General features: G+C 38.6%; 1 protein-coding gene across 14 annotated transcripts in view; it reads left to right on the top strand.

Moving 5' to 3' along the window:
- The window catches only part of KMT2C (lysine methyltransferase 2C), a 201,040-nt gene that overhangs the window by 45,973 nt on the left and 138,057 nt on the right, over positions 1-17,010 (top strand). For all 14 annotated transcript variants that reach the window (XM_074831339.1, XM_074831228.1, XM_074831239.1 and 11 more), the window contains 2 exons: positions 3,805-3,893; positions 16,685-16,823. In XM_074831339.1, the coding sequence (XP_074687440.1) occupies positions 3,805-3,893; positions 16,685-16,823 (228 nt within the window). The remainder of the gene's footprint in view (positions 1-3,804; positions 3,894-16,684; positions 16,824-17,010) is intronic.

The following is a 17,010-nucleotide window of genomic DNA, read 5'->3' as shown; positions in this document are numbered from 1 at the left end:
TTGAAGAAGTTACATTTTTCTCAGTGGATCTCTTCTTTTAAACATTAATAGATGTGCTTTTGTTTTTTCCTTCTAAATTGAACTCCATTGTAGGAAAAAGGCAAGCGAGAAAGCCAATTGCGGAAACCTTGGCAGTGGTTCAGCCTGGGTGCCAAGCCCACTGCCTGTTGTACTGATTAATATTTATTGTTTTCTTGTAGAGTCTGTATTGGTCAGGCTCTGCCTGTACATTTTGTTCTTGGTTTGTAAGCTGTAGGAGATGTGGCTCATCTGTGTTCAGTACTTCTGCTGTTGCGAGCTGATGGGGTTTCTGCAATGATACGTAAAAGCATGATGTAGTTACTCCTCCTAGTAAGAGAGTTTGGAATTGAGCTTTGAGATGTAGAGCAGAACTCGGGTTATAATGTTCAGTATAGCAGTAACGGTTCAGTACTGTCTGGCTGTGTGTGAGCAAAGGGGAATAGTCATGGGCTGTTGTTCCGTAATTGTTTTAGGGCAGCAAAAGCTGGCCCCGCTGCTGTCTGCCCCCACAGCCTTTTTGCATCCTCCTTCAGAAGGATGAACTTCAGAAGTAGTCAAGTCCCAGGAGTAGAATGGAGCACAGGTTGCTTTTATTTAAGGGGGAGTGGAATAAGTAAATAAAAAAATAAAAAATGTACAGGGTTTGTCAGTGGAAAAATCTAGTGTTATGCAAACCAGCCAAAAGCTTTATGTATAAAACTACTAAATAAAATGTATAAATTTAATGCAAGTAACATTAAACAATCCATCCTTATTACAAATGTTGATTGCAATGATTAGGTATGCTATATGGCCTTCTCAAATGTTGTTTTCTGTGGAAGCATTAAATTATAGTTGGCAGTACAGTGTATATTTCGCTGTTTTGTGACTTGAATTATTTTTTTCTCGAAGCCAAACATAAATTTGTAGACTACAGAATCTCTTCTGATGATTGTGAAGTGAATGTAACTAGAAGAATAAGTTAATGATATAATCCAGTATTTTTTCCACCACTTCTTCAGTTTTATTTGAAACCTGCATGGCATTATGAAGGGTTTTTGTAGAATATTTGGGGGGAGGGGAATGATAAGAAAACACCAGACATGATTATCTTTTGCTGAAAGAAGCAATTATGTTTAATTAATTGAAACATCTGATTTTCCTTAGTGTTAAATGGGTTGCTAAAATACGGTAGGGAGTTCAAGGAGTGAATACTGCTCTTGTTTAAACAAAATGTTTAAAAAGGCTTTGTGAGGTACTTTGGTGTTTAATACAGAAAATGTAATTTTAATAGAAAATCTAAAGCCATATATAAATTATTAAATAAACATAAACAGTCATCATCTTCTACTATCCAGTGACCTTCACCTACAGGGTTGTGCTGGAGAATACTGAAATGGGGTACTTGTGAAGAAAGCAGAACTATCATTTAGCTTTGTGATGATTTCAAAGCAATCCTGGTTTAAGTACAAACCTGTAACTTTGCATTGCAGATGGAGAGTTGGTAGAAGAATAATTAGGATAGGATTTAGAAATAATCCCCGTTCTTAGCTGGTTGTGTTCTGTAAAGCTTTTGAGCATTCTTGCACCAAGGGAAGTGATTTCACTTACCTGCATTCCCATCCTTTCATTTGGTGCTGGCTGATGTGCTGGGATGTTGTAAAGAACTACAAGAAATGTAATACTTAAATGCTTTTGTTTTCTTACCAGATGCATTGTTTTTATAAGTGTTAGAAGAGTCTTACCTCTTTCTTGCTATATCTCAATCTTGCTGCAAGAGCCTATTTTTTCCAATGAGTATGATGTTCCTTTTGCTCTACTCCCTACTCTTTGTTACGAACGGGAATAAATCTGTGTGATGATCTCAGGTGCTGCTGTGAGAAACTATTGTGTCCTTCCCACTTCCAAAACACGTGTCCACCTTCCGGCCAGCTCACCAGTCGCTGTGCGTGTGGATGGGCTGATATGGTGGCTGAAGGGAGGAGTATAAGATAGTTTCTCCTGGTCACTACAATGTATTCTGGTTTAAATATTTGTGACACATGGGTTTTAAGAAACTACACTGGAAGCTTGTAAATTGGCAAATAACTGAAGAGGATGCTGGCTTTTGTCTTGTCTAAGAAGACTATTACTTACTTTGTGTGTTACATGTATACTGTCACTGCTTATGGATAAGCAGGCAAGGGGAGAGATAACCTTGTATCACTAGGGTTGCCACTGCGTCCACGTTTTTCAGCACTGTCCTGAACAAATTTTGTAGGGATGCCAAGAAGAGTCCTTCTGTCCTCTTGCTTTCCCCTCCCCCCCACTCCTTTGTAAATGGAGTGGGTTTTTTCAGTCTTTGGTTTGAGCCTCATTTTAATTCTTCTTTTCCTCCTTTGCAGAGACAAAACTGGCCCCAACACAATTTGAAGGAATTCTCTTGTTAGGTAGTCCAAGACAGTCACTCCTGTTCTAGCAGGAGAACTACACATGTAGACTCAAAAAATGGTTCCGGTTCCATGCATGTTATCCTGTTTGATCCATGAGAACCGAAGATATTGTACACTAGAGTTTATTTTGTAGCTGATTGAGCAGATCTAGTTCTGTGGGAATAGTTTGGATAGATTTAAGTGTTACAAGACTCTACAAAAAAAGAAAATGCTGGTTTTGGAATGATTTAATAACTTAAAAAAAACCCCAAACTCTTTTTACCCTAACATAGAACTAAACCCAAACCTTTCAGAATCCTCCATGAAAGAGGAACCGGAGCGGTTTTGTTGGGGGGGGGCAGGGGGAAGCAAGCAGGGTGCCTGTGTGCTGGCCTGCGTGGCATCCTGATTCAAGGCATGTCGGTTGGGTGAATGGTTGCCTTGGGAGCTCTGGGACGTTGGAACCGCTGAGATGCCCCAAACCGCTCAGAATTTGTGTACTTGGAATCAGAAGCTCCCAGGGTCTCCCAGGCTTTCCGTCAGCACACCAGGCAGGTTGCCAAGTAGCCTGAAAATTTGGGAGGCGAGGTGCCAAGCTCTTGGCTCCCTTTCAAATGGGCTGCTGAACAGCTGGGAATCTGGATGCTTGGGCTTTGCAACAGCCCACCACGTTAGTTGCTGAAGAGCCAGGCAGGGAAAAAAGGCTGGAATTTGTGGCACAAACCTGTCTGCTTTCCATCAGACCTTGGTTGAAATTGAAACAAATCTGCCAGGTATTTTGGTTCTGATGTGCTGTCCTCACGTGATGACTTTCTTAATGTGATGACATCTAGTCATCTCTCATAACATTTTATTTCATGTGTCAAAATATTTGTTTCACGGAAAATAATACATGTTTCAATTTAATTGCTTTAGTGTCATTATTATTCTATAGAAATTTCTTCCAAGAATGCTCTGGTTGGATCAGTATCTATTTTATAGTGTATGTAACTACTGGCCAGATTTTTGGATTGTGTTGTCTCATATCTAGCTATAGTTACTTCCTGAGTGGAGTAAACAGGATACCTGTATTTTAAAATCTTGCCAATTTAATGTATTTTTTGTTCAGTAAAATTTGTTATTATATTTTTCTTGTAAGAATAATCAGAAAAACTTAAGGGACCAACTGCCGATTCAGGTGTACATTGTTAAGAATATTACCTAGAACAGGAAGAAAGGGGAGGAAACTGATTGGTACAAAACTTAAATCATGGGTTAGCTTAAACGTTACATAATTTAGTGCTGACAATTATCCTTCAAAATGCAATTATTTAAATCCTAATTTAAATCTAAAACTTTAAAATTTTAAAACTGCTTTCAGTTTAAAAAGAGTTTTCCCTTCTTATGTTTGCAGGCCTCGGAGTAGAGGAAAAACTGCAGTGGAGGATGAAGACAGTATGGATGGTTTGGAGGCAGCAGAAACAGAAAACACTGTGGAAACAGGTAATGAGAATATAGTGTTGATGCTGACTTGATTGCTTCTCTCTCGGAAATGCATTTAATTGTGCAGGACTTTAGTAGACAAATATTTAATTTTGTAGTATAAGATGTGCATTTGGGCAGATAGAAAAATACCCTGTATTATTTAAACCTATATTAATTAAAGCTACATGAACCTATATTAATTAAAGCTATATGAGCCTATTGCTTTTAAATAGTCTAATGGGAATGCCTTCACAGTGTAGTTATATAGAGGTTCTTTTCCTGGTCTTGCAAGTCTGTATCTAACAAAAATAAGAGGTCTGAAGCAGTAGCTGCTATTTTTAGAATACCTACCAAAATATAGTATTACTTATTGACCTGTATCTTCAGCTGACTATAGCAGATGATATACCAAAGGGATAACTGGGATAACCAAATGTTAATGCTTCCTACTGCTGCTTAGGAAACAAGATAAGTCTCTGTTCTTGCTTTTGTAAATATTGGTTATGATAGTACCCAAATGCTTCTGTTACCAGAGGGATCTCATTTTACTGGACCGAGTACTGTTGCAACAGTCTGTGATTTCAGTTCTGGCAGGTTAAGAGTCTAAAGAGACAAGCAGATGAGCTAACACACAAGATAAAGGCCATGGTGAAGAACTGTCATCTCTCTGCCAGGCACATGTCTGTAGCCATTTGCCTGTTTTTAACCAGGGACTGAATATGTGTAGAAAGATGAAACCTGCCAGGAAGGATGATGCCATGGCCAATTGGCGGAAGTTTGTTGGTTTGACAGAAATAAGCTTTAAAAAATGCATTGAGACATAAGGGTTTATAACTTTAATTAGGTGGCCCTATATGTGTAATGAGCAAAGTGGAAGGAAGTGCAGAGATGCTAACAGCAGAAGCTGGTGGTCAGGGTGGGAATTGCATGAAAATGCCAGCTGAGTGAAGGGAGTTGTCAAATTACTCTCTGAGTTGCTAAGTAAAGGAGGTAGAGTTGTAAAATCCTTAAAGATGAAGGTAAGAATCTGTGCTTAGTGTAGATTTGTAGGGAGAACAAGTAGAGGACCTCACAGGAGCCATTTTGCAGCAACATCTTATATAGACCATACAGGAATGTGGTTGCAGTAGTGAAAGCTATAAAAGAAGAGACTGAAATTACCAAGTGTATGGAGGATGAGCTTCAACTGTATATGCTGGTTTCTTGCTTCTTACTTGCTAGCTGGTGAATGGTGATGGAGACTTCGTACTCGAGCCTCTATGCTTTGGGGAGTGTTATGAGCGTTTAGTCACAGCTTGTGTTGAATCTAAGTGTTGTTGATGGTTTGTGGAGGGAGTCTAGATTACATTATAATACAAGGATGCTGCATTGTTTTATTCTGTCAGTTGTTTTTCTGACTCTGGTAATAAGTTGATGGTGGTAGTGAACTTGGAGGGTCTTTTCCAGCTTGTACAAGTAGATAATTACCAGTTACTAAAGTTAAACTTGAAAAAGTTGTAGCAGGTATTTGTCTGTAGAAAAACAGAGTAGGGGAAAGGAAGGCAGCTAGTTCTAATTGTGTCCTTTATTCCATCTATTACTCTTCCTATCCCATGTGCTAGAAACAGTCTTATGAAAAGCAAAGGGGACAGAAACTGTGATTTATAAGTGGTAAGTTTTGTAAATTTTAAATATGTTTTTTTTAAAAAACTCAAACCAAAAAGAAATTCAGGCTTAACAACTGCTGGTACACTACTGTGTAGGGAATTTAGTGATAGATATATCTTTTTGGCATTACGTGTCATTATTACGAAAATTCCTCAACAGAGATCTGAGAGCAGCTTTTACTTTGAAAGAGAGGGGGACACAGATAATTATTTTTAAGGCTTCAAGAGTGCATATAGATAAGTCTCTGCATTATCCTCATCAAAACCATCCTGGCTGTCACAGAGGACTGATGCTTATTTCTAAAGGTACAGACAACAGCGGAACACTGTGCTAGAAATCCTGATGGACAAAGGCTCCATTGGGTCTGCTGCTGAAGTGATGCACCATCACTTCAGTGCTGAGCCCAAGATGATTTTGCAAACTGTACTCTAAAGTGAAAAGAAGCCTTGTAAAAGTACATAGGTCTGAAATCCCGTTTTGACAGGGGGAACTAGAATAGACTTGAAAGAGCATTAGTGTCTTGAGCAGTTTGTTAGAGACAGAATTGCAATTATGTTATTTTAAAAGCTGAACACCGTATGACTTGATAGAGTTTTAATCATATTAATTGAAAAGACTGCTTCCTTTAAAACTTCTAAGTGCTTATCTGTGTTAATAATAAAGTGTGGGAGAAGGAGTAATCCCAGTTTATTGCTCCATGTAAAACGGTGTTATTCGAAGTATTTTTGTGTTTCAGTTTATGAATTTTTACTTTGACTAAAAGGCTTTTTAGTTTGTTTTCTTGCAGAAGGTGGACTTGCCAACCATTTGCTGTAGTAGTTGGCAAACCAAACCACAATATAGTAATACTACAAAACTCAAAATGAGATCATCTGAACATAGAAAAACTCTTGATGTGCAACTTCTGACATATTTTGAGTTTCTGTATTTCTTTTCCATTGTTTGGTTCATGTGTTTAGTATAATCAGGAATTCTTTTACTGTGTGAGGTTTTTATTTCTGGTTTGTCTGGGTTTGGGAGGTTGTTTCTATTTTGTTTTATTTATGGAGTCTAGCATTACTAGTGTGCTTTTGTGAATTAATTAATTTTCATAAAATGAGAGAAGCCACGTTATAAATGTTGTATTCAGTGTTACGAGTTCTTGTTTTAGAGGGGAAGGGAGGGAGCAATGCAGGAGGAATGAGAACTTTCCTCACAGGGAGGGAAAAAGAAGATGCCCATATAATCCCACCAAGTATAAAGAGTTGTTTTCTAGCTGTCAAATCTTTTATGGGGAAAAAAGCAAGGGAGGATGTATATACTAAACATTATATATTCTTTCCATTTGTAACGTTGACACAAATATCTGTTAAAAAGAGAAAAAAATTCTTAAGTGGCTCTTTTGTAATGCTAAGGCATGGCCATTTTAATGGCAGTCCAGGAAACAAGTTGCTACCCTTAAAAAAATTCTATAATCTCCTATGTAAAAAGAGGCAGAATTGGAAGCAAAGCAGGGTAAGCTCTGATCATTTCAGTATGGGTCATTATCCCCGCCAACTACAGTGATTTCTGAGCCCTGCCCTTTTTCTGCCAAGTGCTATGTGTGCTTTTAATATAAATGAACATAGAATTCTTAAGACGGGAAAGAGAGGAGGGATTTGGAATTGGAAAAAGGAAATTTCTGAATTTGGGAAAAAGGGCTGTTTGGAGCTGTCAACTTTTTCCTAAAAAATGGTGCTGGCACCTGCTTCTACTGAATCATTAGACTTTCAGCTTCTTGTCAGCCTCAGGATAGACTCCTTTCCTTTACCCACCAGGCCTGTCTGTCTTGCTGATTTCTTGGTTTATCCCTTAGTGACTGTTTTGCTTCTCAGCTTTGTATTGGTCTTTCCAGTTGTCTGTTACTTACTCCATTTTTCTTCACTGTGGTTCCCACCAGTAACTTTACACTGGCATTTTTCTATCCAACCAATGTTGAGGTTACCCCTCCCTCCCATCATTTTAGCACCCACAACATCACAGAATGGTTGAGGTTGACAGGGACCTCTGAAAGCCATCTGGTCCAACCCCCCTGCTCAAGCAGGATCATGAAGAGCCAGTTGCCCAGGACCATGTCCAGACAGCTTTTGAGTATCTCTATCCTTGGACATGCCACAAACTCTCTGGGCAACCTGCTCCAGTGCTCAGTCACCCTCACAGTAAAAAAGTGTTTCCTGATGTTCAGAGGGAACCTCTTGTGTTTCAGTTTGTGCCTGTTGCTTCTGGTCCTGTCAAGACCTTCCAGCCATTAACACCTTGCACTTTTCTGGCTATCGTAAAATACAGTTTGGTGTAGAATGCTGTGTTTTCCTGTAGGTCACCTTGTGTTGGTCCTCTCCATAAGAGGAGTTTTCTTCTGATGAGTGAAACTCTGTGATGGCCAAAAAAACCCTCAAACCAAAACACAGAAGTCTGTAAAGCATGTGCCTGTGTGTGCACATATATATACAAATACAAAATACGCTAATCTAAAGAAAGAAGTAATATAACAAATAATCTCCTGATAAGCTTTCTATAGGTTTGGTGGCCCTCTCTTACTAATGAAGATCTAGCTTCTGCTTCTTTTCCCCATCTTCTATTAGCTTCAGCAAGTTTCTGTACTTGCCATTTTCTTGGTTCTGCATTTAAGTTGGCTGAAACTGAGTTCTCTTGTGTTAATTCTTTGATTATTCCCTCTTTTTTTTTTTTTTTTTTGAGAACACTTGTGAAATATCCAACTCATCCTAGAGTCTGTAATTCTTCCTGTCTTTGTGTCACATAAAAATGTTGAGATTCAGACTTTAATCTGGGAAAAGTGCAATGAAATAAGTTGAGTTTAGCTGCTGAGTGTCTTGGGAAACTCACAGTAAATCCATCGGGTATTCTGTTTACTATCTGTACCATGTCAACCAATTCTTAAAATAAATTAGTACTTAATAACAGACCGTTACCTCCCCATGGTGTCTAGAGGCTTCAGAATTGATAATACATAAAAGAATCTGTATGATTTTATCAACTGGTAGCTCCTTGCCTTGTCATCATTAATGTTGTTTTCAGATCCAGTGGCATTGCCTGGCCAGTTGATTTCTTATTGAACATCACGTTAACTCCCTGAAGTCTTCCTCTAACCAGCCTCTTTTGTATTGGTGCAAATCACAAAAGAACCAGAAACAAACACTTCTTGGTGAAGGAAAGTTGTCTGTGTAAGAAGCTGCCAGAGAATTTTGGACTAACTCAGAATCTCATCAGCTTTGAAGCATCCTGAAAAGCACTTACCTAGAGAAAAAAATTATTGCAATATCCTACTGATTAGAGAAAATGCAGTCACCTTTTGTACCAGTATGAACCATACTGAGCAGAGCCTCCCACTAAGATAAGTAAAACACACCTAAGAGCAAGTCCTGGTTTGGGTGAATCAGTGGCAAAAGCTCACATCAACTCGTTAACAGCAAATCCACTTTGTGCTTTTCAGACAGATACTTAGGCCTCATCACTGTATCACTTATCACTTCTAAAAATTAATGAAAGGAAGAATTAACATCACTGAGGGCGTTGCTTGTAGATCAAATTTGTTCATAAATATTTTGGGCAAATGCATGCTTTAAAATGCCCTTACATATGTTTTAATGCAATTAATAGTACTCACCATAAAAGGAATAGTTCCGTCTTTCTTATACAGCTGACTCCTACCTCTCCAGCCACTGGAAAAATTAGCAGAACTGAAGCCTCTTGTTGTTATTATTATAAGCATATTACTATTTGTCATTGTATTCTGATAACTTTTTTGTAAGGAGGAAACCAAACGCAACAGGAAGTTATTTGATACTTGCTTTCAAATCATTAGAGGCTTACTCAATAATAACATCTAACATCATGCAGGCTTAAAATGGGCCATTTAGAAAAATCTTATTTTTTTCCTCCTGACAGATATCTCTGTCTCAGGTGTTTTGAGAGCAGGTAGGATACTTTGTAGTAGGTAGAATCTGTTACTTCCAAATAAATTCTAACCTCACTGAGTTTTTCATTGTGGAGGTTATTTCTAAAATGCAACCTCTGCTTTTGTTTATTTATTCAGTAGTGCTTTTGCAGTTTTGATATCAAACTACACTTTGTTAAACATGACCAACAAGTTTTGGAAGGAGTTTTCAAGGACCCAGAATATTCCACCTTCCAGTTGCCCCGAAGCTTAGTGCTGGTGCTGCTGCTATGTCGTGACATGATGGCAGAATTTGCATTGACATTACCAGTCAAATATATTGAAATACTAACATGTATCTTGTGTGCTGTACACTCTCTTCCTCAATGGAAACAGTGCTAGTTTGTGTACGATTTAGTTCTATGGATCCCTCTCCATTGTTTGATAATGCTTTGTTGAGGCTAACTCTCCAGTTTGGTAGAAGAAATATTACAAAAATTGAGACCCCAGTCTCACCTAATTAAAATCATAGTATAAATCAGGTTGGCTTTGGAGTCCCATAAAGCATCTGCCCTGGTAATCCTTTCCTAGGTCAGGTACAAAAGGGAAGAAAGTACAAAAGGGAAGAAAGTAGTGGGTAAAAGAAACTTATTTAGTGTAATAAAAGAGGTACCCACTTGCAAGGCACTGAAGACTGACTACAGAAAACTGAAAGACTCTTAAAATCAGTAGTAGTGCATGCAAAAGAACATGCAGGAGAAAATCACCATCCTAATTTTGTATCTCAAATAGCTGTTGCTACCTGAGCAAGTGGTACTGTAGTTCTTCTGAGAACTGCAGTAGCTTTTATAAGTCAAAATCAAATTCTACAAATCAGTGGCAAATGGATAAGGGGGGAAGAAATATCAGTGTGGTGTTTTGTTGTTGTTTTCTTTTTTTTTATTTATTGCTGTTGCTTTATAAACCCGTGACATGACTGCATGTTAAATGCCATGTGCACTTCTGCTTCCCCTTCTCCATAAGGACGAACAGTAATTGGGAAAGTACAGGAAAGGCCAGCAAGTATGAGAAGTAAATAATAGCTTCTGTGCAGGGAGCAGTTAAGGTAAAGACTTCAGCCTGAAATGATATGACCGGAGAGGAATTTTAATAGAGTCCCACAAAATGATGAGTGATACAGAGAAAATGAACAGGGAATGATGATTCATTTTGTTGTGCAACACAAAAATTAGGGAACATCAGGTCATGTTCAGAGCACAAAGGTAGGTGCATTTGCACTTGGCATCTACTTAAATTATAGAATTCATTGCTAGTGGAGCTTTGGGCATGAGAAATTTACATGGGTTTCAAAAAGTCCTGAACAAATTAATGGAAAAATAATCAGATTAGTGCTGCTGAATACCACCCCTAGCTTAGAAAGTTCCTCAGTCACGGACCACTGTGAGTTTGTTATCGATAATATGGTGTCTTATGTTTAGAATGACCGAAATTATAGTTTAAATGGTCCTACACTGAAAACCTTATTTTTATTCTATAACCGGTACAACATTTGCACAAAGTTATTTTCTGTATAAAATGTATTTAATAAATGGGAGTCCTATTTGAATGAACAGTATCAAAATAGACACTGAAATGTACAAAAAAGAATAACTGCAGGCTTTCTTCTCATCTCTCTATAATAACTGTTGCAGTAAGTAAAATCACTGTGATGTCCTTCAGATAGGAAAAAATAGGTAAGTGGTGGTTTTAAAAGAAAATACATGTGCAGCACTTGCAAAAAAACCCAGCAGAACATTTCTGATACAGTTGTAGGTTTTGTTCTTTATTGTTGTGAATAAAATTTTACAGTGTTGACTTAAGATGAAGAAAGTATGCCTCTGTCTGTGGAGAAATGGATTGTGCATGTGGTTATTACTGTCACACTCAAACTTCAGTATGGTTTTTTCCCTTTCTCTGCCATGGTTGTGTTTTTTAGCAGGCAAGAATAGATGGCTACAAACTCAGTGTAGCCCAAGTAGTGGTGGCAGTTGGTAGCCATCACTCTCGGTGTGTCTTTCAATATGCCTTGGCTTGCCTTGCTGCTGTCTGGAGGGGTTGCAGGTGATCTGCACGGGACCAGTTAGCTGCAGTGTGTCCGTTTGTTCCCCTGTCTATAGCTGCCTAAAACCTATACATACAAAGTTACAGTATGTGAAAGATTTCTGCACATAAGTGATCACTGTGCATGCCAGTCTGAATTCCTCAGACACTAGCAGGAGAGGTGATGTTTCTATGAAATTGTGTCCAGAACAGTAGCTATGAACTCTGACTAGTGGAAACTTGTTTTGGTCCTAAACTCGGACAGTGAGTGAAACTAGGGAATTAGCGTACTAGATAAGCATTTTATATTCATAGTTTACATTCCCTTGTTAGGATTTCTTTTCATGTTGTTGCTACACTGATCTGGTTTCTTCATCTGTCTAAACTACTAGAACTAGAGCATTTTGGTATTGCTTGTACTTATGTAGAACCCTACAAGGCTGCATAAAACACCTTGTCCCGTTTGTCATTTTCTGATGCAGCACTACCCTTTCCTTGTGAAAAAATAACACCTGCAACCGCTGGTTAAAAGCTTGTTACTCCCTCTTGCATCACATCTCAGTAAACAGCAGTCGAGACCCCTGAAATGTCCTTGCTGTGTGTGGCGATACTGGAGTTTTCCAGCCTGCAATACTTTGTGTTCTTACTGAAAGTTTTGGAAGCTCATGACATTTGCTTTGTTTTCTGCCAGTCTGGCAGTAGAGTCCCAATCAGCAAACTGGTTTAACAGTCAACTTGTTGCATCTAAACAGTAGTAGAATATTTATTTAATGTTTATGACCGCTGTTTTTCTTATTTTTTTTCAGTGTCACTATATACTGAATATTATAAGATTTTAGAAGAGATTTGTTTTGTGGCGGAACTCTTACAATATTTTCAGTTTTGACTTGGAAAGTAGTTTCTAACTTTTAAAAAAAAACACTTTTGGATATGCTGATGTCTTTTCTTTGCCTGATTGCCATAGCAGAGCCCAGACATGTATCTCCTTATCTTGCTGTAGGTTTACTCAGGTGGCTTGCAGCATAGTGTCATGTGATTACTAGAAAACAGAAAAGGATTATTTGTAACAAAAGAACTTTTTAGATCTTTAGTTGGTGTTGCTTCATCACTCTTGCTTCATCACATCCCCAAAGAAATCTGTGATCATGTAATAAAATTCCAGCCAGCACCAGAATCTTCCTTCCCACAAGCATGCATGTGACTGCAGCAGGGAACCGCTGCCATGGATGGGCTTACTAAAATTCGGGCTTCCACCTGTGAGTCTACATGTCCCACGCATATCTCTTACATGGGGAAAGGTTTCTGAGCCATCTGAAGATAGAGCAGGAAAAGAGGAAATTCTCAGCACAGTTGTTACTCTGAACATTTTAAATTTCTGTATAAGACCTGTAAGTAAGGAGACCAACTACTATTAGGAAGGTGGGTAATCCACATAAACAACTGAGAATAGTATGTGGTATTTGTTATTTTCTTTGAGTATTCACTGCATTTTGCTGTAGAAGGAGGAATAAAAACAATTCAGAGAAGAAATTTTTGAATGCTTAAAATATGGAATCTTTGTAGAGATAATTTTCCTCATTTGAAAAATTTCAAATTACTTCTTAAACAGCATAAAACCTAAGGATTGTCTTTTCAACCCGGAGCCCAATGTATACATCTTATTTAGGCAAATATGATGAAAGTGTTAGTTAAAAGATAAATTTAATACAGTTGCGTTAAATCTTATCCATCCCAGTGACTTCCCTGCATATCTGTCCCTGTGTATGTTAGGCAGTTGTTCTTTTTTTTGCTACTATTTTGTATCTCCACCCTTGGCAATGCTCAAAAACCATCTGGGCATAGTCCTGGGCAGCTGGCTCTGTGTAGCCTTTTGCTTGAGCAGGGGGTTGGACAGGGTGACCTGCAGGCTGCATTCTAGCCTCAACTGTGTGTTTCTGTGAATATACCTGAGTTGTAAAGTGTATGGAAGTCTCAACCCTTTTGATGGCCCATGTGGACAGGAACTCTACTCCTTGTACTTTTGGGGATTTCTTTTAACCTTAATAAGGAAAGAAAGCCTTTCTGTCCTCACCAGTCAGGTGGGGAAGAGCTATTGCTGTAATTGTCTTCAATAATAAATTTTTTTAAAATGCTATGTTTTCCTAGTATTTTCCTCATGTTTTAATAATGGATAGTGACATTAAAAAAGAACTTAGAGACATTTGGGAATTGTGCAGTTGTTTTTTTAATTCTCAGTTCCCCCACCAACTCATTATACATGGGCAAGACCTTCATTGTGATAGGAACAGTCATGAAAATAGGATGCAAAATAAAGCCTTATATATGAATCTGCAAATGAGGTTCACATTTATTAATCATTCATGGTTCCTTCATTCCCAGAAGCTTCAAAGTAGGATGCCATAACCAAGTCTGATGAACATTCATTAAATACAGTGAAAAGCAGTTAATGTATTGTGCCAGATGCTTCCAAGAACATCTCTGAGGCAGTGGTGAGGGTATTTGCTGTCCCTTTGCCGTGCCAGTGCCAGACCCCCATCACCTAGGAGTTTGACTCGTAAAATGCGTTACTTCTGTTCTTCCTTAATCTTCTGTTGGAAAACTTTTCACAAAGTTGAAGTATGGCATGCACAACTAACATAAACGCTATTTTCATTCTGTTTGGTGAGCACCATGTTTTCAGTCTTCCAACGGCATATTGAGACACAGTTTGGTTTATTGCAGAGACAGCAGTTGAGATGTTGTTTGTCTCATTTAGTATAATTTGGGTCCCTTCTTTTCTAGAGAAGCAAACAGCAGGGGAAAAAGCACCATAAGGATGGAAGCTCATATAGTCGTAGTGATAGTGAAACAATCTGTGTCTTTTCACGTAGTCCAGAGTTCTTGAGAATGAGTTAGTGCCTGTGAACTTTGCCTCTCCAGGGTAATGGCTGCCCATTAATGTATAATGAGATGAAAGCTGGCAAAGAGTAAATGGCTTTTGCTTACTTGAAAGTTTCTGCAGGCACACAATAAAGGAGAGTTCCTCTTGCGAAGTTTAACTAGGTTAAATAAAGTCACCAAGATGGATCAGAGCAAGGCCACAACTTCTGGTGGTCTTCCTTAAACACTTCATGCGTGGTTGTCCTGGGCTGTGTTGTGGGTTTTTTAGCGCTCTGCATTGAGATTGTATTTAGAAATTTGGGGGTTACTTGCACAAAATTATCCTTCAAATCCAACATACTTTGGAAATGCACTACAGACTGTTATGAATGGTTCTGCTGGACGCTACCTGTTTCAGGAGTCCTTGTCCAGAAAAGGTTGCAGGGATTGTTTGTTCAGACGTGCCAAAAACTAAGGGTGTGGGGTTTTGGTTTAGTTTGGTTTGTTTTCTGTATGGAGCCATTTACTATGACAAGGGGTGTATTCCCAACAGAATATTTATTTAGTGTCAAATGACTGTCCAGCATTTTTTTTTTCAGGATAGGGTGGTGGAATGGGTTTAATGCAAGCCATTTGCCTTTCAGACAGATAGCCATTTTTGGATGTTTCAGATGTCCAAAACCATTTCAGATGTATATTATTGAGTAACTTAAATGAAATAGGTGAAGCAATTCCAGTTTACACCAGCTCAAATAAATGTCTGGCACACCCAGTCATGAATGGGAATTTCTTACTCTTTTTTTCTTAATTTTGTGTTTCTCTTCAGTATCTTTTAGATGCCTTCATTGAGGGTTTTAAATGTTATACATTCTCTCCATAAATGAGTTCACTCTAGGTTAAAGAAAAATTTTACTTCAATTTCTGTACATCAAAGAAGAAAGATTTCCCCCTCTCCATGTGCTCTAGTGGGCATATAATTTCAGTATTACAGACCAAGTTGTGCAGTTTTATGTTGTAAGAACTTTTCCTCTCTTTTATTGTTCTTATAAGTAAGGTAGCAGGTTTTTGTGCATGCCCACCCATGTCACAGATTCTTCTACCCATCCATTTCTCCACTGGAATCATTTATCCTTTGCAATATTTGATTATATTTTGACATGTGCATTAATTTTTTTAAAAAGTGAATGTATCTTCTGCTTAAATCTTCTAAATAATCTGTTGCTTTACTCTAACTGGGCTTCTTTGAAAGAGCTGTATGTATTGGCCTCTTAGCTCAAACCCTCGTTCACTGGAAGTTTTAGGTGACGTGCAGCCCAGGCACAGGTCCTTGGTCTGGATGGATATAGCAGGCATGGACACTGACAGGAGAAGGCAGTAGTGTCTTAAGCTGGATATACCAAAGAACATGTGCCAGAGTCCTATGATTTTTATGTTATTTAGGTTTCAAAATCAAAGTATGAAGGAGTACGGAAATACTGAATTTTATTGCTCTACAGCCTTGACCCTTGTGCCTGTGCATTCTGATGCACTTGGAGCAGCACACTGCCGTGTCCTCCTGGCAAATCCCTGTCTCACTCTGTGCAAAGGAGGAAACCAAATGGGAAGAGCATTTAAGTTGCAAAGACAATGGCAACTTGTTTCATGTTTCTGAGCAAAACCAAACTTTCTAGGCACACAGTAGTATTGTCAGCTGTAGATGTATATACTTCTGTCTATCAAGTAATCTGAATTAAAAGGATGTTGCAAAAACTGCTTATATTCCTACAGTTCGGAATGAAGTTCAAGCTGACATAAACTGTGTCCTTCCTTCCTTCGCCACCTCAACCCTGTGCCATCATAGAGTTAGTGTAACTAGGAGTGAACTTGTGCAGGGAATTGATCAAAGTTAAAGCTCTGGGAGGAAGAAAGGTTTATTATACCCCAGATTAGTGTACTCACCCTGATGTTTGTTCATGAATGGCAGAGCAGGGGCACAAAGGCAGATGCAGAGAGAATGAGAATGTCTAAAACTGCAGCCTCGTGTGAAAAGGTTGTCACTGAACAATGCTCCCCCTGCCCCATTCCTCATTACTTACTGTGGTATACTGTGTTATGGAAATAACTTTATAAGCATTCAGTTTCATGTTTTAGCTAGATTTGAAGGGTAGTATTTTCCTACTCTTTATTTTGTTGTGTCTGAGAACATATTTACATGGGATAATCTATTTGTACATAAAGTGGATGTTTGCAGCACAAAGGAAAGTTTACAGATGTCTTTATAGTCTAAATAAATAAATAAAATAAATAAATATTGTTCTTATTTTTTGAACAGAAGTCAAAGAGCAATCTGCAGAAGAGGATGCCCAAACAGAAGTGGACAGCACCAAGCAGCTAACACCAGTCCTTCAGCACTCAGTATCTGAGGAGTCTGCAAGCTCCACTGCCTCTGTGGGTGTGGAAGCTAAAACCAGGTTAGTGAGTGAGGAGGCAGGTGCTGAGTCAGGGCAGGGCTGGGAGTCAGGTAATGGGGTGCAGAGTGCTTGGGGCGCAGGCTTGGGATGTGCCACTGGTGCTTTGAAGTGCTGGCAACAGCAGCCTGTGCTTCAGACTGATGGCTTAATTGGTGTATAGGGAGCTCAAGGTGAAAAGCATGTTCCT

The sequence above is a fragment of the Strix aluco genome, chromosome 1 (assembly GCF_031877795.1).
Source record: "Strix aluco isolate bStrAlu1 chromosome 1, bStrAlu1.hap1, whole genome shotgun sequence".
In the NCBI taxonomy this organism is placed as follows: domain Eukaryota; kingdom Metazoa; phylum Chordata; class Aves; order Strigiformes; family Strigidae; genus Strix; species Strix aluco.
Note: the sequence above shows the minus strand (reverse complement) of the source record. Positions and strands in the feature narration are given on the sequence as shown.